This window comes from Misgurnus anguillicaudatus, chromosome 4, assembly GCF_027580225.2.
Source record: "Misgurnus anguillicaudatus chromosome 4, ASM2758022v2, whole genome shotgun sequence".
Lineage (NCBI taxonomy): Eukaryota > Metazoa > Chordata > Actinopteri > Cypriniformes > Cobitidae > Misgurnus > Misgurnus anguillicaudatus.
In genome coordinates this window covers 14,039,918-14,065,637 of record NC_073340.2, presented here as the reverse complement: position 1 = coordinate 14,065,637, position 25,720 = coordinate 14,039,918, and the positions used below count along the sequence as shown (strand labels likewise).

The 25,720-nt window shown below is 37.8% G+C and overlaps 1 protein-coding gene across 2 annotated transcripts; it reads left to right on the top strand.

Moving 5' to 3' along the window:
* The first annotated feature begins 1,367 nt into the window (after nt 1-1,367).
* LOC129421072 (alanine aminotransferase 2-like) lies at nt 1,368-14,936 on the top strand. Of its 2 annotated transcripts, none has more exons than XM_055176369.2 (13): nt 1,368-1,487; nt 1,616-1,876; nt 6,633-6,835; nt 7,588-7,677; nt 7,760-7,868; nt 9,216-9,349; nt 9,526-9,769; nt 11,310-11,389; nt 11,504-11,640; nt 12,098-12,272; nt 12,350-12,505; nt 13,004-13,116; nt 14,708-14,936. In XM_055176369.2, exons 3-13 carry the CDS (start codon nt 6,698-6,700, stop codon nt 14,796-14,798), a joined length of 1,467 nt encoding a protein of 488 aa, XP_055032344.1. In that variant the 5' UTR covers nt 1,368-1,487; nt 1,616-1,876; nt 6,633-6,697; the 3' UTR covers nt 14,799-14,936. The 2 variants fall into 2 exon arrangements, with proteins under 2 accessions (XP_055032344.1, XP_055032343.1); XM_055176368.2 differs by having other exon boundaries at nt 1,370-1,487; nt 6,660-6,835.
* Nucleotides 14,937-25,720: the final 10,784 nt, after the last annotated feature.

Here is a 25,720-nt window from a genome sequence, read left to right as displayed (position 1 = left end):
TCGAAAATTATCCCTAAAATTTTGGATCTTAATTTAGGTAAAGTAAATTCTGCAGATGAGAAGTGTATTAATAAGTTTATAAGAAATTGTCTTATGCAGGAAAGCTATCCTGGCCCAATAAGAAGGAACTATATTTTTCAACATCTAAATAAGGAATCGGTTAATGAATTTAGATGCAAATATTTGTTATTTCCTCTTCCACCGAAATATAAAGTAGTGCACTTTAAAATTTTATATGACATTTATCCTGCTAAGGAGTTTCTGAGATTACGATTTAATGTGGATTGCAATATATGTCAATTTTGTAATAAGGACGTAGAAACTGTTGAACACTTATTTCTCCACTGTTGTCTGGTTAATTCATTTTGGACTGAAGTATTTCATTGGTTTAAACAAAGAATATATTTTTTTCCATTTATACATGGGACATGATGAAATTTGGAGCTCATTTGGAGGATAAAAGTGTAGACTTTGTTGTAAATTGTTTACTTATCATACTAAAATTCTTTATTCACAAGTTCTGAAAACAGCACCCCAGTTTCATGTTTTTTAAAAGGAGCTTGACATGTATACAGAGATCCTGAAAGTTATGAGCCAAGAAATTACGGGTTTTGTTTAATTAGTTTGACTTTGTTTAATGCCCTACATTGCTTTTGGTTGCATGATTATATATTTTATTTTATTTTATGTTATTTCATTTGAATTATTGTCTGTATGGAGGTTTATTTCTATTGTTATAATGTGAATTATATGAATTTCTCAGTCTGTGAGGACTTACAGTTGTGTTTATGTTAGCCTATTTTGGTTGTTAAGATGCTTGAAATGCAATAAAGAGAAAAAAATAAAATAAAGCTCTGTGTGCAGGACCTTGTACGTGAATCTGCATGAATATCTCTCCATATCCAACCTGATGCCATCGTTTATCTGAGAAGCGACAGCAGGCTGTGGTAAGAGTTGGGGGTGTTTTTGACACATTCTCTATGCGAGTGAAGAAACAACTGAAGTTAATGCCGATTAGTATCTCATTGATATCTTGGGTCACAGATGACCTTACAGTTTGTGTAACTCTGTGTCCCAGCAGCTGGTTAGCAAGATTGGTGCTCCTCCAGGAGTGATTCTGTTCACCCTTTACACTTCTACTAGTACAAAGTCATAAAAGTTCTGAGATGAGCATGAGATGAAATACAGGACACTCGCGTCAACAGCTTTGTGCACTGAAGCTAACATAACAAAAATAGAACAACTGATCAACAACGACTTCAGTTTTGAGTGTACGTGTGTGCGCGCGCACGCGTTTAAGGGGGCGTGTGCGTGCCCGCGTGAGTGAACGAGCTAGCGAGTGAATCTGTGAATGAAATTCACATTCTGTCCCCTCAAAGTTTAAAAGTATGCTAACAGATGTCATGCAGTGGGTTTGGTGTGTTGTCTTGTGTGTTTCTGTCCCTTTACAAGGAAGGAGCTGGACTGTTTTCACCATTTAACAGCTGGTAAAGTGACGGATATATGGCTTGTGTTGTTTTGCTGACATACTGGAACATTTGTACATTTTGTCACAGTGAAATGAGACGCGTTGTAAAGGACAGCGGCGCATTCTTTTCACCCAAATGTCTTGCAGGTCACATCACATGCTCGTGAAGATCAGATGTCGCCAACGCTCGTACCCTCGGCCTCCTGAGAAGACACAATCCAACACATTCAAGTGCGCTCAGAAACGTCTTTTGAAACTGAGATGGGTGGGCAGAAAGGGCCATAATGCCACGTGATCAAAATCTCTTTACATCGATGGAGCAGTCAACTGTGAGCAGCAGAGAGAGACAGAGAGACGAGAAAGAGTCAAAGCTGGAATACTGAAATATCCCAAACGGGATCAAATAAGGTAGAGTATTTTAATCTTTGAAATATGACTTGAAAACTGTTTGTGTGGGTTGTGTTTGAAATTAAACACACAGTTACGCTTAACAAGAAAGTTATGTTTGTTAACATTGGTAATGCATTAGCTAACATACATTAACAATAAACAGCAATACAGTTGTTCAAGATAACATTTAGAAGTTTTGATTTTAAAAATGTATTAGTAAATGCTAAAATGAACATGAACTAAGATTAATAAATGCTGTAGAAGTATTGTTTATTGTTAGTCCATGTTAGCTGGTGCATTAAATAATGTTAACAATACAACCTTATTGTAAAGTGTTACACAAGTAATAGTTATAGGTTCGGTGGCATGACACTTGTGATTACTTGGCTTAAAGCTCTAAAGTCTTATATAATTTAAAATATCTGAGGTGAAGACTTACTAAACTTTGATAACGATTCAAATATTCACTACACTCCTCTCCAAAGAGGTTTTAAATACTTATTTTTTATTTTACTTTAAGTAGTTTTTGTCTGGTAATGCTGTTCTTCTGTCAGTCATGATGATACATGTGATTTATGTCCATAGCCTGAGTGAGTTGTAATCCGCAAAACTTGAATGTTAATTTAAACTGTTTAAAGATAAATGTTTTTGCATCATAGAGCTGGAGGAGGGGCTTTCTAGTCCTGAAATATCAATCTTGCAGCTGTCTAGCCACGATATAACAACCACTCATAATACTCAAGGAAACTACTTACAGTAGCAACACCATAGCAAATGTGTTAAGACGTTTAGTAAGCCAGGGTTGCCAACTTTAGCTTTGTGGCTGGAGTGAGATTTAGTTTTTTTGGGTTTGTGGAGGGGAGTACTGTTATGATCCCCCCATCATTGCTTTAAAGGGGACATATCATGAAATAACATGACATGTTTAAGTGCTATAATTGGATCCCCAGTATTGATAGAGCGATATATCGTCCATCCAATATATCGGGCCAATTTTGGCAAGTTTTATGTGTATCGCCATCGGGCGATACGTGGCTGCTGTGTTTGCCAATTTTTTCCGCCATTTTTTACAGACAGAGTGCTGGAAGCCGCAAGCGATGACTAAAAACAACCAACCTTTCCATGACAACATCGAAAGCTCGGCCTAATATTTGTTGTAGTAAAGTGCTAGAAATCAATATCCTTTGCTGATAGTTCCTCCTCATTGAGCTCGTTTACAGGCACACCAATAATGAGATTATAATGGGATTTTGGCAATACTGCGATTATACCTTACCTCATGTAAACGCAATAATTCGATAAAAATAATGCGATTAAGCTCATAATCGCAGTAAGTATAATCGCATTAAAAGAGGTGGCGTACGCCGTTTATAATCGCAGTATGCGTCCATGTAAACGCTTTAATCGCATTTATAGCGCACTAACTGAAGTGCGCGTGTGTTTTAGTCACTTACCTTAACCACAAATTTGTTTTAAACTCGACATTAGGAAGTTTTTACATGAACTCTGCCAACACGACTCACTGTCAGCTTTCGTCTTCATTCAGAAACAGCTCAAATAACACGACATCAGTGTATTAAACCATTAAGGGACATTATAACGATAATTATAATGATAAATATATTAGTGACCACATCATAATAATAACTTCATGCTAATTCGCTCAACGAGCGCGGCATTACCTATTGGATATTTCTTGTAATAAAAACTTATTGCAATTGTTTACATGTCACTGCATAGAGCTGTTCTTGTTGCATTTACACAGCGGGAAACCAGCAGATGTCCTCAACTCGCTGCGTTTCGCGTAACTAAACAATGAATGTAGTAGTTTGTGTAATAATTTCTTACCTTTTGGTGTAGTCAGTGTTATAGACTTCAGCAACGAATGAGCTTTCTACTGCATTTTAAGTGCGCGTGCACTTCAAGTTCAAATAGATTTGATTGGCTGTCAATAGATTATCGTTCATCATGTGCCAAAATCGCTATCATTATAGTTGTTGTCTGAACTCTGCTATTATCTTTAATATAAAACGATTTTTAAAACTATATTTTTATATCGTTTTAATGTGAACGCCCTTTACAGGCACTGTCATATTTATATCTTCATCACGGCACCGGATAATGAAATACATCTATAACAACGTGTTTGTCATTTAACGTAAGTAAATTAAAACAGTGGACCATATATGTGAGTTCATCATTTGTGCTCTGCATTGGGCTATGTGTGAATAATCCGAAAATAAGAACTGCATGAAAACCGGAGTGAAGAGGTTAGCTCCAGTCATGTAAACACCTTACTGCGATTAAGACCTTACTCGCATTATTGGAAATAATCGCATTGTTGGTGTACATGTAAACGAGCTGACTGTGGAGAGTGCAGTTCATTGTTCCATAGCACCCTCACCTGTTTTTATTTGTTAAATATACTTTTTTAAGTTCAATAAATGTTACTTTTTTAAATTGAGACTTGTAACATTTGGCATCATCGTGTCCTTTTATGATGTAAATCGAGTGAGCAAAAGCAGTATCGGCTCCAAATATCGGCTCAAGAAAATTGGCAGCCTGTATCGGTCATCGGCTAAGGCTGATGAAACCACAATCGGCATCGGCACTAAAAAATCCATATCGGTCGATCCCTCAATCCCATTGCTTCTATGAACCTAACAAATGTGAAAAATATTAACCCGGTAGCTTTGTTTTGGTAAACCAATCTCTGCAAGCATGTGAAAAAATGTCATTGAAATTTGGCTCCCCTTGTGATGTCAGAAGGGTACAATACCACCCCTTTAATCTGCACTACTATTTTAAAGGACACACCCAAAAAAAAGGCACATTTTTGCTCACACCTACAAAGTGGCAATTTTAAAATGCTATAATAAATTATCTATATGGTATTTTGAGCTAAAACTTCACATGCGTACTCTGGGGACACCAACGATGTATTTAACATCTTAAAAAAGTCTTGTGAAATGTCCCCTTTAATATGCATGTTAATTTTGCTCATTACCTATATTTTCTTATATAAGCATGCATTATCAGCTTTTATACCACGGGCCTGTTAAATGCTTCATTCTGATTGGCTAAGAAAAGTAAAAGTAGAGGTAGAGGGCTGATGTCCAAACCGGCCGTTCGCTGTAGGCTTTGAAAGGGGAATTCTGTTAAAGAAAATATATCGCCCGGCAGTGAACTTTGAGCTTTATCATTTTGCAGGTATTATTTATGCTCTAACAGCAACATTACACAACAACTAAAGTTTGAAAAATGGGATCAGGAAGAATGTAACCTTTAAATCTGTCCAGATAAGAAGGTATGGAGCTTAAGCAGAACAGTTAAGCTCCATCCTCACACAAAGACTTAGTCATATGAGCAGATTCTGCATATTTTACACTTTCTTTAGGCTGGATTGAGTGTGAGATTTGGCAGTGTGAGATAAAGTTTGTGCCTCACGCCAAATGGGTGAGAGTTGGCAACCCTGTGTTATTGTTGTTGTCGTCACCAGGGTTGGGCAAAGATACATCAAAATGTATTTTAAAATAAAATACCAAATGTCTTCATTTTCAATGTATTAAAAATAAACTTCTGTATTTTTGTATTTTGAAAATACTAAAAAAATACATCTACAAGGGAGCATGAAATTTCTTCGTAAACCTTCCATCAGTTGGACTATTTGATCTATTGTTTCACCATTACATTGACTGAGTCATGCAAAAATCTGACATATGCAGCCGGAAAGAGGGGCCTACTTTGCATTAGCAAAACTGACAAACAAGTCATTCATAAGTAGACAACTGATGCCACCTGTATTCATAGCAACTAGTTTCTAACTAATTAACCATTTGATTGTTATCATAAATATAATAATATATTGTGTGTCAGGCAGTCTTTCATGCAATGGTATGCAAACTAAAATGATTCTACTAAACAGCTACTTTAACTAGGGGTATGGTTTGAAACGACTTAATAATACACACACACTGCCGTGAGCAGCTCTGCTATGCTCTTTCATACGCGGTCGTACTTTTATCCGTGTTGTAGAGTGGCTCACAGTAAAAGCTGCTGCCTGCTACACGTAAGTTAAGACCACTACACCAATATCATGGCATTAAAATCCCAGTTGTTGTTGTACACAATGGGGCGGTTACCCGGACAGGGATTAGACTAGTCCTTGTCTAAAATAAATAAAAAACAGTTGTCCAAACTGAAAACATCTTGCACTGACATATCTTAAAAAACATCAGTGCCCTTGTTTTGCCTGAAAATGCACACAAGTAATGTTTTTAGTAAGGCATATGTGTTTAAACTAGTTATATTTCCTAATTAAACCAAGGCCTAGTCCTGGTTTAAGATAATCCCTGTCCGGGAAACCACCCCAATGTGTTTATGTTTTTCGTGCACAACCAACATAACCAACAAGGTAGCAAGCTAAACTATTTAGCATAGGCTACTAAAACAAACACCAAAACTTAACATGAACTGTTAAAAATTATAGCAAATTATGCAAAAAAATTGATGAAAAGCTTGCACGTTTCTTACGTTGGCTGGGCAAACTTCTCAGCAGTTATCAATCAAAGGCTGCATTTCTATGATGTCATCATGTAGACTTCTTACAAAGTATTTTATAGTATTTAAAAATACAAAACACTAAAGTATTTTAATACAAAGGCATTTTCATCAACCCGATCAAATACATTTCAAATACTATTTTGTATTTGAAATGCATGTATCAAAAATACCGCCCACCCCTGGTTGTCACCATGTTGTTATTGTTGTGTAGTGAAAGTGCTGTTATGGTTGTATGCAGACGTTTTTAGGAAGGAAACAGGAACTTGCAGAGATCAGATGAACGAGAACGGCTTAAAACAGCACGACAGAGTGCTGACTATGGACACCATTAATCCTCACGTTATAAGTGTAGAATATGCGGTGCGAGGTCCCATTGTCCAGAGGGCCCTTCAGATCGAGAAAGAGCTCAAGATGGTGAGTGTAAATTCATCTCTATACATAAATACATACATGTGTACATCTATATACATGCATGCATACATACACAAATACATGCATACGTACACAAACATACATATATAAATATACACAGTATATACACATACACTTGAACTTCAGAATGAAACGCACAGTTAGTTTCTTTATCAAGAGAACTACAAGCTGTGAACAGAGATTTAAATACAACGTCAACATCCAGTTAGTGGGCGGGCATTATGCAAATGTGAAACATCTTACGTCACGTCACTTTATTAAAGTAACTGAAGGACAACTCAGCCGTTACACACTTACACACTTTAGGAAAGGTCAAATCAGTAGTAGATGCTCTTTAAAATTTATCTCCATTCATATTCAAAAAAGTTACTCCATTTAACAGCGATGTGAAAAAAACTGATAGCAGCAGATAAACTCAGTACTAAACATTCGATTTAATTTAGGTTTTGTTGCACTTTTCACAAATTTGCATTTTTGCTCAGTAGTCTACATTTGAAACAACAGCAGAGGTACAAAAAAGCAGACTAAATAAGAAATAAGCATATATTCTCAACTCAAAGAATACAAGAATATATGAGGCTCATATACATTAACATATACAAAAATAACATAAGTTTAACACAAAAGAAAGTCTGTGTGTCATATATGTGTTTAAAGATGACCGAATTCTCATCATGGGTTAAGATTTGATCTTCACTTTGCAATAATGACATCCATCATCCTCATCATTATAGGGTATGAAGAAGCCTTTCACAGAGGTGATTAAGGCCAACATTGGTGACTGTCACGCAATGGGCCAGAAACCTATTACCTTCTTCAGACAGGTGTGTTTCAGAGATGTGCAAGTGTTTTTTTGAGCTTTAGTAACTGTACATGTACTCTAGCTGTGCTCCATTTATTCCTCAGGTTTTGGCACTGTGCTCTTACCCAGATCTTCTTGAAGACAAAAGGTTTCCAGACGATGCCAAAAGCAGAGCACGGCGCATTCTCCAAGCGTGTGGAGGAGGAAGTCTTGGTACTGCGATCTTTTCGTTTTCATATCACTTTATTTCAAATCTAACAATACGTCTGGGTCAGGGGGCAACCAGATGTATCCAACCCTAATCAAACACACCTGAATGTCATTTCCATATCATACTGAAGCCTTTGATTGGGATTTTCAGATGTGTTTGATTAGCGTTAAAGCTAAACTTTGCAGAACATTGGCCCTCCAGGACCAGGAATGTCCACCCCTGATCTGGGTTTATGTCTAATAAATTGTTATACATATATTCACAATATAGAAAATACTTAAAGCACCTTATGTTTTAAACCAAAAAACTTGATAGCCTAAGCTGCACTCCAACATACACAACCGTGTTTGATATGTAGTAATTATTCAATTATTGCCATCTGACACCAACACTGTACCTAGGGTGGCCATTCGTGCCAGTTCCGCCGAACATGTTTTCGGGTTCGTTCTCCGGAAGTCGCGTTGCTCGACCGTATACGTCATCTAGGTTTAATATTTCGGGTTTAATTCAGAAAAGCAACCGTTACATTTCAAGGTAAGAATGAAACTACAATGATTGTATGTCTTAAAAGAAATAAATCTTAATTTTCTAATGTATTTTAACTGAAATGTGAGAACCTCGATGACGTATGCGGTCGAGCAACGCGACCCCCGGAGAACGAACCCGAAAAAATGTTCGGGACGTGTCCGGCGGACCCTAACTGTACCATTTCATTACAACACTAAAATATTGTTTGAAAAAAAAGGTTTTAAAAAGGATGACTTGAACCGAATAATGTAATAAAGCCAAGCAGCCAATAGGAGCCCAGCATTGACAGGAACCCCTTTAAAAAAACTTTTAAAAGCATCTTCGGGTGATGGTGAGATTGGCCTATTTTACAAAATTTAAGAAGGGCGGCTGCCTTAAATAAATTAATTTATTTGTTTTGTTTCATTATAATTCCTATACTCCAATTTGTTTCATTTAATCTTTTTGATGAGTTTCTATTATTTAAAAATATGGAGAGAATAGCAATCAAGAATAATTAGGGGTGTCAAAAATTAACCGTGATTAATCGTGATTAATCGCTTTTGTTTTTGCATGTTGTATGATTTATTGATTGATTCATTGATGGATTTAGATTTAGATTTAGTTTCTTAAATTTCTTAAATGTATGTGTGTGCTTAGATATACATAATAATTACACACAATACACACGCAAATATATTATACAAAACATTTTTTGAATGCGATTAATCGCGATTAATCTTTTGACAGCCCTACGAATAAGTTATCCTAAACAATTCAAAAGTGACGTACGTCTGTAACAAGTGTTTTTTAACAATTGTGCTGCGTTTTTAATCGTTCAGGTGCTTACAGTGTGAGCCAAGGGATTGAAATGATTCGACAGGACGTTGCTCAATACATCGAACGGCGAGATGGAGGAATAACATGTGATCCTGACAACATCTACCTCTCCACAGGAGCTAGTAATGCAATTGTGGTAAATTAGTAGAAATCAAAAAATACCACAGAGACGACATGACAAATACTGTAAAAGTGTTGTGCGGGAAAGCAAGCGTATCATGTACTACACTAAATAAAACATCGGACAAACAAAAAGAGAAAATATCAGCTATGGTTTTAAAGATCTTCTGTGTTTTTGTTTGTTTGTGCCAGACCATGCTTAAGTTATTAGTGTCGGGTGAAGGAGCATCTCGTACAGGAGTTATGATCTCCATCCCTCAGTATCCGCTGTATTCTGCCGCTCTGGCTGAGCTGGGTGCAGTACAGATCAATTATTATCTGGATGAAGATCACTGCTGGAGTTTGGATGTCAATGAGTTACGGCGCGCCCTACAGAAGGCAAGAACTCACTGCAGCCCGAGAGCATTGTGCATTATCAACCCCGGCAACCCAACAGGTATGACGACACATAACAAACAATAATATGGACATTTTAACTCTTTCCCCTCCAGCGTTTAAAAAAAAAAGTTACCAGCCAGCAGCAGCATTTTTCATGATTATCACAAAAGTTTAATGCCTTCCAGAAAATGTTCTTCTTTAAATATATAAACAAACAATATATCAAATGAAATAACAGACCCTCTGCTTTTAAACAAAAAGAACCGTTTCATCCTACCTTCATTAGTTCTCTTTTTATCACCTCTCAAATATGGGTAGGTTTCTTCAAAAACACCCAATTTTGAGCAAAAAGCTGAGATAATTCCATTTTTGTGAAGAACTTTTGATAGAGATCAGATGCAGAGCGATCCTTAAAATATACACGGAGCTCTTTCTCTTTCACGTGAGGTGCTACTCGGGTTGTATAAGTTGCGGAAGAGTATTGCGGAAAGCCGGAAATTCTCGTCATTGGCAGGGAAGCGTTTTTTCTTAATTGACGAGTTATCTCGTCAATGGCGTCGAAAGAGTTAATAAAGTTTATTTGCAGAGCGCTTTTTACGATTGTTCATCATTTCAAACACCTTCACGTCAACAGTTTGCATGGCAGTTTGTAAACAGTTTAGGATGAAGTATTTGTAGTCACATGGAGTTATTAAAATGTACTTCTTATGTAAATAATGTAATAATTAGTACTCCATTCCAAGCTAAATTATGAACATAAACTTGGATGAAGTACATAGAGGTTTTCAAATTTTGTTATAGTATATTTTTTAGAATCTAACAGGGTTCCCACGGTTTTTGAAATCCTTGAAAGTTTGTGAATCTGGGGGAAAAATTCAAGGCCCTGGGAAGTTTTTGAAAATATACATTATACACTAATGTAGTGCAGGATATTAGCATAAACGGTCTAGCTTTTTCAGCACACGTGCTAAACTGTTCGCTTTAAATGCTTATATATTTTGTATGTGAATGTTGATTCATACCAAAATGCTTTTTTGCATAGTTGTGTTTGACACATGAAAACGTCTCGGGTTACGTATGTAACTGTTGTTCCATGAGAAGGGAATGAGACGCTGCGTCTCCCTTGCCATACTTCCTGCGTCACTGTAACGCCGTCTTTGGCAATATTTCAGATAGTGATATACTTCCTGGCTCCCGCCTCACCCTGTCTTTGTCGTTAAGTCTCACCATTGGTTGAATTTGATAAACACATTCAGACGCACTTACCCCTGGAGGCGTCCCCAAAGTGTCATCGCAGTGACGCAGCGCGAGTTCCTTTGAAAGGGAACTGTAACAATATATCTTAAAAGGTAACACGATGTAACCTTGCTCTCACTTGAAATGTGTCCCTACATTTAGTCCTTGAATTTGAGGGTATTGGACCTGAAAAGTCCTTGAAAGGTCCTTGATTTTGAGGTTAACTAAGGTGTGGGAACCCTAATCTAAGAGAGCAAACGCTCTCTTTTCATGCATCACACCATACCTCTAGTTTTGTTGTCCTCCATCTACGCTCCATTTTTAAAGCTACCCTTTTAACAACTTTTGACTTTACTCCACAGGTCAAGTGCAAAGCCGACAGTGTATTGAGGACGTGATCCGATTTGCTGCAGAAGAGAGACTTTTCCTCATGGCTGATGAGGTCATTCCCATACATTACATACATTATTTATATATATTTATATCTCATTGTTTACGCAAGCGTACGCATAAATTAATAAGGATAAAGGTCTCAGTTTGTCTTGATTTTTTGCAGGTCTATCAGGACAACGTTTATGCTGACGGGTGTGAGTTTCACTCCTTTAAGAAGGTTTTGTTTGAAATGGGGGCAGAATACTCGGAAACAGTGGAACTGGCTTCATTTCACTCAACCTCAAAGTGTTACATGGGAGAGTGAGTGTCCGTACAAACCAAGTTATTGTCCTTACTGTATGTGTTATTGACAAAAGGCATGAAATCAGTCTGAGAGCAGGCTTAGGAAGTAACAGATCACATGTATTGGGATTACTTCATCGGGATACAACTGGTAACTGTAATTCATAACAGTAAGTACATTAAAGAATGAGAATACTATCAGCTTCAACAATAATTGATTTTAAAATCAAATAAATTATCAAATGAATTACCAGAGACTCAGCTACTGGTCTACTTAGCTGATAAATATTTAATACTACTACGACTAATAGTAATAATAATAATTGTTACTCTTATTATTTGGTTAATGTTTAATAATTATTTTTTGTGGTTTCAGATTCCAGGCATATATAGTAGATGTTTTAGATTTTTGTTAAAGAGCTCAACATTCAATGGATTTATAAATGACTCCTGTTATCTGACGTGACTCTCTCAGATGTGGTTTTCGTGGTGGTTATATGGAGGTGGTAAATCTGGACCCTGACGTGAAAGCTCAGCTCACTAAACTGGTATCGGTACGGCTGTGTCCTCCAGTTCCTGGTCAAGCTCTTCTAGATGTGGTGGTCAATCCACCCCAACCGGATGAACCCTCTTATGGCACATTCATTAAGGTTTTTTTCTTATCTATCCTCCTAGTCTTTCAGTAAACTGATCTTACATCAGACTAATTCTTCTGTGTCACTCTCAGGAACGTTCAGACACGTTGGCTGCACTGGCAGAGAAAGCCGCCATCACAGAGGAGATCCTAAATCAGATTCCTGGCATAAAGTGCAACCCAGTGCAAGGGGCCATGTACACGTTCCCTCGCATCCACCTGCCCCAAAAAGCCATTCTAGAGGCCAAGGTTAGATGAATCTCTATACAAATCCAGACTTGTATTGTATTAAAGGGCACCTATTATGGCATTTTTACAAGATTTATTAAGTCTCAGGTATGCCCAGAATGTGTCTATAAAGTTTAACCTCAAAATATCCCACATATCATTTATTATAGCATCATGTCTAGCAAAAACACACTGTTTTAAAAGCTCCTCACTCACTTACCAACACTTTGGTAACGTTGATGACTTTGTAACTTTTAGAGCATTTAGTCACACCAGACATCCTCTTGAGTCTAAAACTGGATATAAACATACTGTACTGTGTGAAAATTTTAGATTCAAGACTGATTAATAAGGACTTTAGGTTGTTTGTTCCCCAAACCTCAATTTATATTGCAAGAGACTACTGCACTGAAATAACTTAAGTGAAGCTGTGGTTTACAGTGAATTCAGATGCTTTTAACTGTTTTAAAGTGAAATGTAACTGTTTTAAAGTGAAATTCCCACTGATTGTAATTTTAGGAGAAGGGTGAATCTCCAGACATGTTTTACTGTATGAAGCTGCTGGAGGAGACGGGCATCTGTTTGGTTCCTGGCAGTGGATTCGGTCAGCGAGAGGATACTTATCACTTCAGGTTATACTCAACATCAATTCATGTCATGTCACAGGGCTTTAAGAACAAAGCTTTCAAACAGCTAAATTAGTTGGAGAAGAACTAGTTAGTATTCTGCTGTGAAGCACTGAAAACAAGAGTGCAAGAATAGTGGTCGAGTAATGTGGCTTTTATTAATGGCTGATACTGAGAAAACCACCAGGCCGATTAACACAAATGGAACTACAGTAAATGAGATACATAAAGAAAAACTAAATGAACTGAATGTAAATGGCTTTTCTTAAAGGACAAGTTTGGTATTTTACACTTAAATCCCTGTTTTCAGATTGTTTATGATGAAATTTGATTTTGGTTTTCACTGAAATTTGGACATATGATGCTGCCCCGAGAATTTTTCGGTTTCTGTTGTATCAACCCCCACCTCTCCAACGGGTCCACAGGTGCACAGGAACAATCCCTCCCAAAATGCACCAAACACCCGTCCACAAAGACATGAAACTCACCGAGTGGTCAGGGGTGTTCACTGATATGCTCACACAAAAATCGCTGCAAAAGATGCTTTCCAACAGGTGTTTTAGCATTCGTTGTAAACTTGTTGACCTGTTTTTCCAAACGCCTCACACATGCACATTTTTCTGTTGAGAGCTTGAATAATAGACACTCCAGCCCAGTTGGTGGCGATAATCCACCTTTGCCAATTGCAAGAATACAAACAACTCCATTTCCGTTTTTGGCGGCGGAGTAATATGGTACCTCACAGCACGTCTAATACAAGTCAATGGAGTTGGACAAAAACTATAATAAAACCTGTTGGAAAGCATCTTTTGCAGCGATTTTTGTGTGAGCATATCGGTGAACACCCATGACCGCTCGGTGAGTTTCGCGTCTTTGTAGACGAGAGTTTAATGCATTTTAGGAAGCATTGTTCCTGTGCACCTATAAACCCATTGTAAAGGTGGGGGGGTGATACAAGAAACACCCGAAAATTCTCGTGCCAGCATCATATGTCCAAATTTCAGTCAAAACCGTTCTATTTCATCATAAACAATCTGAAAACAGGGCTTTAAGTGTAAAATACCGAACTTGTCCTTTAAGAAGTAAAGTGCTAATGCACTACAGTATATAGACCAGTTCAAATGATGTAAACAACGCTGGTCCAAAAACACTTCCTGTTACAGTTTGTGACAGTTATTTTTTTATTTTACATATATTATTATCTTTAAGATGTTTGTTTAACTTCAGTTAATTCAGGTTTATATGTTCTGTTGGTTTATTTTATCCCAACGTTTATCTAGTTTTAAAAAACGGAAACAGGAAGTGCTTCTGGACCAGTGTTGTTTACATCTCTTGAACTGGTCTATAGAGGCCGAACATTAAAAAATGTAAATATCGATGGATGCAGTATATTGGCTGAACATTACTGCAGACACTTGTGCCATAATCGCATCTGAAACGTTCAAAATTTTAAATACTACAAATTTCTACTACAAAAAAATAGCAAGGTTTATTTTTAAATTTGTTCTGCATGTTTTCATAGTACAACAAAGTTTTGTTTCAGAAGATTAATTTTTATTTTTTTTGTTAAATGTATTTTGTTGTCTGTTTCCAACAGAATGACAATACTTCCTCCAAAAGACAAACTGAAGATAGTTTTGGGCAAGATTCAGGAGTTTCACCGGTGTTTTACAGCACAATACTCATAAGTGTTGAGGATGAGTAACTGCAGGTCTGTGTGAAAGGTTCACGGCTGCCATACAGGACTGTTGTCAACACAACTGTATTAAAATTTTATTTTAATGTGTTTTCTTTGTATTGAAGAATTAAAATATTTAGTTATTATACATTTGCAGTTGATTTATTATTGTTGTACATTAATTAATTGAAGTTAAATATTAAAGGAAAACACCACCGTTTTTCGGTGTTTTACTATGTTTTTACCTCAACTTAGACAAATTAATACATGCATATCTTTTTTCAATGCGTGCACTTAAAGGGATAGTTCGGCCAAAAACGATATTAAACCCATGATTTACTTACCCCCAAGCTGTCCGAGTTGCATATGTCCATCGTTTTTCAGACAAACACATTTTCGGATATTTTAGAAAATATTTTAGATCTTTCTGTTCATTAAATGTAATGTTGCGGGGTCCAGCAATAGTCCACGACCTTCAAGTCCAAAAAAGTGCGTCCATCCTTCACAAATTAAATCCAAACGGCTCCAGGATGATAAACAAAGGTCTTCTGTGGGTAATCCGTGCGGTGTTGTTGTAGAAATATCCATATTTAAAATGTTATTAACATTATAAACTACCTTCCGGTAGCGCCGCCATTTTGGAGTGCTGCGCATTCAGGATGCGAGCTTACGCAGCGTACAGAGTTTCTCTGCTGCTGCTCTGTGCCCCCGCCCTCCAACTTTGTCATACGTCACTAAGAAAAGTGCGTACACTACGCTAATCCTCTCTCCTGAGTCTAAGATGGCGGCGCTACCGGAAGGTAGTTTATAATGTTAATAACATTTTAAATATGGATATTTCTACAACACCACCGCACGGATTACCCACAGAAGACCTTTGTTTATCATCCTGGAGCCGTTTGGATTTAATTTGTGAAGGATGGACGCACTTTTTTGGACTTGAAGGTCGTGGACTATTGCTGGACCCCGCAACATTACATTTAATGAACAGAAAGATCTAAAATATTTTCTAAAATATCTGAAAATGTGTTTGTCTGAAAAACGATGGACATATGCAACTCGGACAGCTTGGGGGTGAGTAAATCATGGGTTTAATATCGTTTTTGGCCGAACTATCCCTTTAATCTAGCGTGTTGTGAATGTGTTGGCATTTGGCCTGGCCCCATTCATTCCTTGGGATCCAGGCGGGGATGGGTTTGGAGGCCACCGGACACTTTCATGTTTTCCCTGTTTGGGGACTGTTGCATGAGTAGTTACACGAGTATGTATGGTGGTACAAAATAAAACGTTGTGATTTTTTTAGATTAAAATGAGAGCTGTGTTGTGTGGCGGAGGAGCGCTTAGTTTGCAGCACTTTGACCTCGGGCGCAGTAATATTGACGGAGTAGTCAGGAGTGATGACGTTGCTGCGCGACGGGGTCGAAGTGCTGCAAACTATGTGCTCTTCCGCCATACAATATAGTTCTGTTTTTTATCTGCTTAAAGGATCGTCACGTTTTGTTTTGTGCCATCATGCTTACTCGTGTGGCTACTCATGTGGCGGTCTTTGAATGGGGAGGGCATGGAAGTGTTTGGTGGCTTCTGGGTTCATCCCTGTTTGGATCCTGGGGAATGGGTGGGGCTGGGCTGGATGCTGGCACATTCACGACACGCTGTACAAAGATTAAGTGCACGCATTGAAAAAAGAGAGGCATGTTCATCTAAGTTGAGGTAAGAACATAGTAAAATATTAAAAAACGGTGGTGTTTTCCTTTAAGATGATTAAATATTGTACATTAAGAAAAGACAAAAACATTTCTTGGCTTACAAAGGGTTGAGATTTCTACTGTTAAACAGGATCTTCTCGATTTATAAATGATAATACATCAACAAAAGTAAATAACACTTTTCAAAAATATTTCATATGAACGGAAGTACTAGGGGGACATCTGGTGTTTCATTGTGTACTCATAAAACCACAGGACATCATACAAACCCAGTTCATAAAGATTTCATTTCAGTCACACAGGTGCTTTTATAAGTTACTCATGCACACTGAAACCCATGTAAATCCTTTATGAAAATCCCCTCACTATGGCTCTGAATCATTTTCCTCATGCATGTTTGATATTTTCAAGGATATTTCAGGCATACATTCATTCACACTACAGCCTGTGCAGAAACTGCTTTCTCATACATATCCACTCATAAGAACTGTTTCCAGTGAGATGTTTTTTACAGCTGAAACAAGATGACCACAAACATGACATGAAAGAGGAGTAATGAGAAAGATGATCATCTTGTGCAACTATACTGTGTGGCAACAGTACGAGTGCTTTTATAATGTGCCATGCAAGAACTACCACAACATATAAAGAGTTCAGATGCAAAACGCTGTAAAAGTGTCTGACATGTTTTCTTGTAAATGAGCATTTTTGTATTTGATGAACGTAAGATACATCATCTCAGTTTTGACAAAGCTTCTGCATCTGACCTCGTCATTTGTTTTCCTCAAGTTACATTTGATCTCATGTCACTGTGAAGTCATAACTACAGTCATCATGTTTGTGTCATCTTGCAGTTTACGTTCTAAAGATTATGTTGTTCAAAATCTCTTTAAAGTGTCCTTATGTCTGTGTCCTAGGGCTTAATTGTTGGCTGGCAATATGTTGTTTAATTGTGATTTTTGGCACATGATTTTAGACATACAGTATCTGTCATTCCCCATTCATGTAAGATGACTTTAGTCTTGCATGCCTGGAATAACTGCACAGAGGCGTTGCAAATATGGCGGCCTACTTGTGTGACCTCCCTGAAGAGACTTTGCCTCAGCTGTGCCATCTCAGCATGAAGGAAATGCAAAGACAGAAATAAAGATGTTTTTTATACCTATTAATGTGAACATGGGTTTACTCTTTTCTGGATTTAAATATGGCAGGACATTGATAACATCAAATCTCATTTGTGTCAGTCATGTGAACCAATAAGATTTGATGTTATCAACATCCCATGTATTTCATTTCAAAGGTGTGGACTAGAGAAGTTGAACTTCATTATTCTCATGCCTTTTACAAATTGCTAAAACACTAAAGCCCAGAGGCAATGCGTTTGTCCTGTGATGTGTTGCCGAGAAGGTTTATCCTCTGTTTAGGGACAGAGTTGTGTGTGATGTGGATAAAGGTTTGTGTCGGGACCAGAATGAAGACGCTGAGGCAGAATGACTTTCTCATTGACTTTGGTTTTGCAGTTGCACATTTATTGAGTCCTGTAACATCATCTTCATTTTGAGTTCTTTGATATTTGTGATGTTGCAGTTGGACAGCTGAATCTTTACAGGATACAAATGCTCCAGACATTCAAAACATACATGCAGTACTTCTAGTATACAATAAAGACTAACTTGTGATTACTACAGATTTTTGTGTAAAAAGTTTGTTGTTATACTGTATATATAATAAATATGTATTTTCTGTACTAATGCAGATGTTGTGTTTTTCTCATGCTTTGTTGTTGTAGTGTTTAATGAATCCTCTCTAGGGTTTAATATGCTGACTGATTGTATAATCTGAAAGCATTGTTTTAAGATTATACAGTATACAAAGCACCGGAGACTCATTTTCTGCTGGAAATACATTTATAAGTGCATTTTCTAGGTTGTGGGGGCTTTGAGGCGATTGTTTCATTTTGCCACTAGACTCAAAGGCTGCGTCCGAAAACTCTAAATTGCTGCCTTGTGAAGCAGCATTCCAAGGCAGGAAGACATCAAGGCATATCCGAATCCAATGTTAGGTTTACTTCCTGACTCATGAGATACCCCAATCGTCCTGTCCCACAATTCTATGCGTGTGTGTCCATGGGGAATGTGATTGGTCGAGTTCAAAAAAATAAAATGGTGGCCAAGAAAGCGTCTGGAGCACAAATTTTGTGTAAATAAATTTATATTTTCACTTTTTACACCTTTTAATTGCATTTTTTGTGAGAAATTAGTAATGTAGTTTTCAAATATGTGATAAGTTATCACAAAGGCGCTCTGTTTCCCTACCTATGAAGTCTGTCTGAAAGTCTTTTTCTGAGCTGCCTTCATGCCTCCGAAGTCATTGCCTCATGAGGCGAGGCAACAAGTCAGCTGCCCCAGTTTTCAGACGCAGCCCAAAAAATGGATGTTCATTTTCTACACTTGTGTTATGCTATTTAACACATTGTCTTATTTTGTGCTGATTATGTTAAAATAAAACAAGTTGTATGTATGAATGAATGAATGAATGAATGAATGAATTTTATTCTTTTCTTTTTTTCTTCTTCAGAACATGATCATTAGTAACCAAACATATTATAACAGAAAATGAACAAATAAAAAATCTCAACATGTTCAAAAGAAATGAAAAAAAAAAACAAGAAATAAAACAAGTTGTGTTAAACGTAACACAAGATGTTTTGTTCCAATAACACAGAGATGTGTCTATTGGGACAATGCATTTAGTGTGTCCTAAACACTGACAGTTGTTTTTAACACATCTGTTCTAAGACAGTCAGAGGTTCTGTGAATGTAATTTGAAGGTTTGATTTCAGAGTTTAAGAAAGTGGGCAACAGTTTGAAGAAATGTGTTTTGGTAAAACTGTAAAAGCTGCATGATGTTCAGGTTTGCCATTTACAAAAATTAAACCATACTTGATTTAAAAATGTTCAAGATACTGAACCCATGGTTGAACCATTATTGAACCCTTAAAGAAGCGGTGAATCAAACAATCAATTTTATCTTGATAATTTGTTATATAAGAGGTCATCATACTTACTTAAACATCCTGCAAGTTTCAAAACTGAAAACGTCCTTGCTACTGAAATATAACAGTTTTTAGCACCAAGCCTGGAAAATGGTCTATTAAGGAATGTGCGGAAATATGACGTCAGAGTAAAATTGAAACTTTTGTAGCCCCGCCCACAGCTTCACGTGACACTTGTGGGCCAGGTGTAAAGCAAACCATGCAGTGTCTCAACAATCAGTAAACATGTCTTTAAAGATGACTTTTAAATAAATTTTTCCTGAGAGACTTTTATTTTGACGTAGTGATCTGTTATGAGTAACCATGGAAATGTTGTGGAAGAACCATCTATGGGAAGAACACAGCCGCTGTATAACGGAGACTCGGAACATTCCATTAGGAATGCGTGGTTAAAGTTTGTTTTTAAAGAAGTTCCAGCTCGCGTGGGGAGTGTTTGTTTACTTTGTGTACCACAGATTTATTTGTAAAGAAGCCACAAGTCGATCCTGGATTTGCAGAGAGACACGAGGCTGAATCTAGCTTCTTATTCGCAGCTTCTTATTGACGCTTTTCGTTCCACCTTAAAAGACGCGACCCTTCCGCGTTTGCAGTTTCTTTTTCACGCACAGCTTAGGGACCTTACCGCAATATCTCTTATTCGTGCTGTTTTGAGTGATCATGTTTCTTTTGTTACTGTAATGATAGTAATATACATTTGAAAATAAACAGAATAACAGAGTTATGAAAGAACACGGATAGTCAGAATGTAAAGATACACTAATATGTTGTAAATTTACATTGTTAAACGTGTCATCTTTGGATTGCATTAATGGATCATCTTAATATATATGTCTTTGTGATGTTTGTGTGGGTGCTTGCGTGTGTGTGTGTGTGTGTGTGTGTGTGTGTGTGTGTGTGTGTGTGTGTGTGTGTGTGTGTGTGTGTGTGTGTGTGTGTGTGTGTGTGTGTGTGTGTGTGTGTGTGTGTGGATATGCGTGTGTGTGGATGTGCGTCTGTGTGTGTGTGTGTGCGCGCGCGGGCGTGCTTGCGAGTATGCGTGTGCTCGCGGGTGCCTGCATTTGTGTGTGTGTGAGCACGCGGGTGTGTGTGTGTGTGTGTGTGAGAGAGAAAGAGAGAGAGAGTGCGCGAGGGTGTGTATGTGTGTGGGGCCGCGCGGGCTTTGTGTGTGCGCGGGCGTGTGTGTGTGTGTGTGTGTGTGTGTGTGTGTGGGTGCGGCGCGCGCGCACGCGTGTGCGAGTGTGGGTGCGTGCCTGCTAATGCGTGTTTGTTTGAAGTTTGCAGATGACTCCAGAAATGATGAATCCATACATACAGAAGCTTAGAGAGCCCGCCGCTTCAAACTGTGGAGATGAGAGTAGATTTCCTGAAGAGCCCCTATCACTCCCTCTCAACATTTTCAAATTTACTGTGCCAGAATTTTTTTTCCACAAGACATCTTCACCTTAAGCAGTTACAGTAGCACATTTGCTCCGACCTTGCTGTTTAAAAATGCAGTATTGTATAGTGCAATATCACACACTAGGGTTTAAAAGGGTTAACTGTGTAAATACACAGTACAATATACATTATATACAGTTTTATATAGAGTACTTATAGATATTTGTAAATAACTCTCTCACTTGCTTCTTATCTATATTATTTGTTTTAATTTCTAATTTTACATTAAATGTTGCTATTTGCTGTTTATCTATATACTGTTTGTCTGTAAGTACCAAACTAAAATACATTTCTTGTGCAAGTGTGCATAATTGGCAAATAAAGCTTATTTTGATTCTGGTTCTCTGATACTTATTGTAGCTGTTTATACTTTACAAGACGTAATGACACAACATCAAACTCAATGTGCATTTATTAAACAAATTATTTCTCATTACATAGCACTCTCAAATTACTTTAAAGACGAATTGCATTGTCAGCTCAGTTGTTGGCACTATATCTGAGCTGCTTTCTGGGGTGTGTTTAAACTTTCACTGCAGGGTCACACCCAGTGCTGCTGTCTATCCTCGTGAAAAAATCTGATTTATTTACAGGAACATTTTAAAGTTATGGTCCCATAAACTTGGCATTTTTGACAATACAGTTAAGACACTGCATTTTAACCATATTTGAGATGCAATATCTCAGTTGCCCTCTGGGGTGTGTTTAATATTTCAATGCAGGGTCACACTGAGTCCAAACGTCTATCACCATGCCAAAAATCAGACTTATTTACAGCAGCTTTTTAAAGTTATGGTCACATAAACTTGGTAATTTTGACAATCCAGTTAATAGACATTGCATTTTAAACCATATTTGAGGTGCTATATCCCAGTTGTCCTCTGGGGTGCGTTTAATATTTCAATGCAGGGTCACACTCAGTGCCCCTTTCTATCACCATGCCAAACATCAGACTTATTTACAGCAGCATTTTAAAGATATGGTCCCATAATCTTGGCATTTTTCGCAATACAGTAACAGACACTGCATTTTAACCAAATTTATGGTGCTATATCTCAGTTGCCCTCTGGGGTGCGTTTAATATTTCAATGCAGGGTCACACTCAGTGCCCCTTTCTATCACCATGCCAAACATCAGACTTATTTACAGCAGCATTTTAAAGATATGGTCCCATAATCTTGGCATTTTTCGCAATACAGTAACAGACACTGCATTTTAACCAAATTTATGGTGCTATATCTCAGTTGCCCTCTGGGGTGCGTTTAATATTTCAATGCAGGGTCACACTCAGCCTGCCTATCACCATACCAAAAATCAGACTTATTTACAGCAGCATTGTAAAGTTATGGTCCCATAAACTTGGGCATTTTTGACAAGACAGTTAAATTAATTGCACTTTAATCAAATTTGAGGTACTATATCTCAGTTGCCCTCTGGGATGCGTTTAATATTTCAATGCACAGTCACACTCAGTGCTCCTGCCTATCACCATACCAAAAATCAGAATAATTTACAGCAGCTTTTTAAAGTTATGGTCCCATAAACTTGCCATTTTTGACAAGACAGTTACAGACACTGCATTTTAACCAAATTAGAGGTGCAATATCTCAGTTGGCCTCTGGGATGCGTTTAATATTTCAATGCACAGTCACACTCAGTGCTCCTGCCTATCACCATACCAAAAATCAGAATAATTTACAGCAGCATTTTAAAGTTATGGTCCCATAAACTTGCCATTTTTGACAAGACAGTTACAGACACTGCATTTTAACCAAATTAGAGGTGCAATATCTCAGTTGGCCTCTGGGATGCGTTTAATATTTCAATGCACAGTCACACTCAGTGCTCCTGCCTATCACCATACCAAAAATCAGAATAATTTACAGCAGCATTTTAAAGTTATGGTCCCATAAACTTGCCATTTTTGACAAGACAGTTACAGACACTGCATTTTAACCAAATTAGAGGTGCAATATCTCAGTTGGCCTCTGGGGTGCGTTTAATATCTCAATGCAGCGTCACACTCAGTGCTCTTGCCTATCACCATAGCAAAAATCAGACTTATTTACAGCAGCATTTTAAAGTTATGGTCCCATAAACTTGCCATTTTTGACAAGACAGTTACAGACACTGCATTTTAACCAAATTAGAGGTGTAATATCTTAGATGGCCTCTGGGGTGCGTTTAATAATTCAATGCAGCGCCACACCCAGCGCTCCTGCCCATCACCATACAAAAAATCAGACCCATCCACAGCAGCATTCCAAAGCCACGGTCCCACAAACCTGCCACCCCCGACTAGACAGTTAAAGTAATTACACTTTAACCAAACCAGAGGTGCAACATCTCAGTTGGCCCCCGGGGTGCGCCCAACAACTCAATGCCGAGTCACACCCAGTGCTCCTGCCTATCACCATAGCAAAAATCAGAATAATTTACAGCAGCATTTTAAAGTTATGGTGCCATAAACTTGGCATTTTTTACAGTACAGTTACAGAGACTGCATTTTAACCAAATTTGAGGTGCAATATCTCAGTTGGCCTCTGGGGTGCGTTTAATATCTCAATACAGCGTCACACTCAGTGCTCTTGCCTATCACCATAGCAAAAATCAGACTTATTTACTGCAGCATTTTAAAGTTATGGTGCCATAAACTTGGCATTTTTTACAGTACAGTTACAGAGACTGCATTTTAACCAAATTTGAGGTGCAATATCTCAGTTGGCCTCTGGGGTGCGTTTAATTTTTCAATGCAGCGTCACACTCAGTGCTCCTGCCTATCACCATACAAAAAAACCGACTTATTTACAGCAGCATTTTAAAGTTATGGTCCCATAAACTTGCCATTTTTGACAAGACAGTTACAGACACTGCATTTTAACCAAATTAGAGGTGCAATATCTCAGTTGGCCTCTGGGGTGCGTTTAATAATTCAATGCAGAGTCACACTCAGTGTTCCTGCCTATCACCATAGCAAAAATCAGAATAATTTACAGCAGCATTTTAAAGTTATGGTGCCATAAACTTGGCATTTTTTACAGTACAGTTACAGAGACTGCATTTTAACCAAATTTGAGGTGCAATATCTCAGTTGGCCTCTGGGGTGCGTTTAATATCTCCATGCAGCGTCACACTCAGTGCTCTTGCCTATCACCATAGCAAAAATCAGACTTATTTACAGCAGCATTTTAAAGTTATGGTCCCATAAACTTGGCATTTTTGACAATACAGTTACAGACACTGCATTTTAACCATATTTGAGGTGCAATATCTCAGTTGGCCTCTGGGGTGCGTTTAATATCTCAATGCAGGGTCACACTCAGTGCTTCTGCCTATCACCATAGCAAAAATCATACTTATTTACAGCAGCATTTTAAAGTTATGGTCCCATAAACTTGCCATTTTTGACAAGACAGTTACAGACACTGCATTTTAACCAAATTAGAGGTGTAATATCTCAGATGGCCTCTGGGGTGCGTTTAATAATTCAATGCAGCGTCACACTCAGTGCTCCTGCCTATCATCATACAAAAAATCAGACTTATTTACAGCAGCATTTTAAAGTTATGGTCCCATAAACTTGCCATTTTTGACTAGACAGTTAAAGTAATTACACTTTAACCAAATTTGAGGTGCTATATCTCAGTTGCCCTCTGGGGTGCGTTTAATATCTCAATGCAGGGTCACACTTAGTGCTCCTGCCTATCACCATAGCAAAAATCCGACTTATTTACAGCAGCATTTTAAAGTTATGGTCCCATAAACTTGCCATTTTTGACAAGACAGTTACAGACACTGCATTTTAACCAAATTAGAGGTGCAATATCTCAGTTGGCCTCTGGGGTGCGTTTAATAATTCAATGCAGAGTCACACTCAGTGCCCCTGCCCACCACCACAGCAAAAACCAGAATAACCTACAGCAGCATTTTAAAGTTATGGTGCCATAAACTTGGCATTTTTTACAATACAGTTACAGACACTGCATTTTAACCAAATTTGAGGTGCTATATCTCAGTTGGGCTCTGGGGTGCGTTTAATATCTCAATGCAGTGTCACACTCAGTGCTCCTGTCTATCACCATAGCAAAAATCAGACTTAATTACAGCAGCGTTTTAAAGTTATGGTCCCATAAACGTGCCATTTTTTACAATACAGTTACAAACACTGCATTTTAACCATATTTGAGGTGCAATATCTCAGCTGACCTCTGGGGCGCGTTCAACATCCCAACGCAGCGTCCCACTCAGTGCTCCTGACTATCACCATAGCAAAAATCTGAATAATTTACAGCAGCATTTTAAAGTAATGGTCCCATAAACTTGGCATTTTTGACAATACAGATACAGACACTGCATTTTAACCATATTTGAGGTGCAATATCTCAGTTGGCCTCTGGGGTGCGTTTAATAACTCAATGCAGCGTCACACTCAGTGCTCCTGTCTATCACCATGCCAAACATCAGACTTATTTACAGCAGCACTTATGGTCACATAAACTTGGCATTTTTTGACAATACATTTACAGGCATTGCATTTTAACCAAATTTGAGGTGCTATATCTCAGTTGTCCTCTGGGGTGCGTTTAATATTTCATTGCAAGTTTATGGGACCATAACTTTCAAATGCTGTTGTAAATTATTCTGATTTTTGGTATATTGATAGACAGGAGCACTGAGTGTGACGCTGCATTGAAATATAGCACCTCAAATTTGGTTAAAATGCAATGCCTGTAA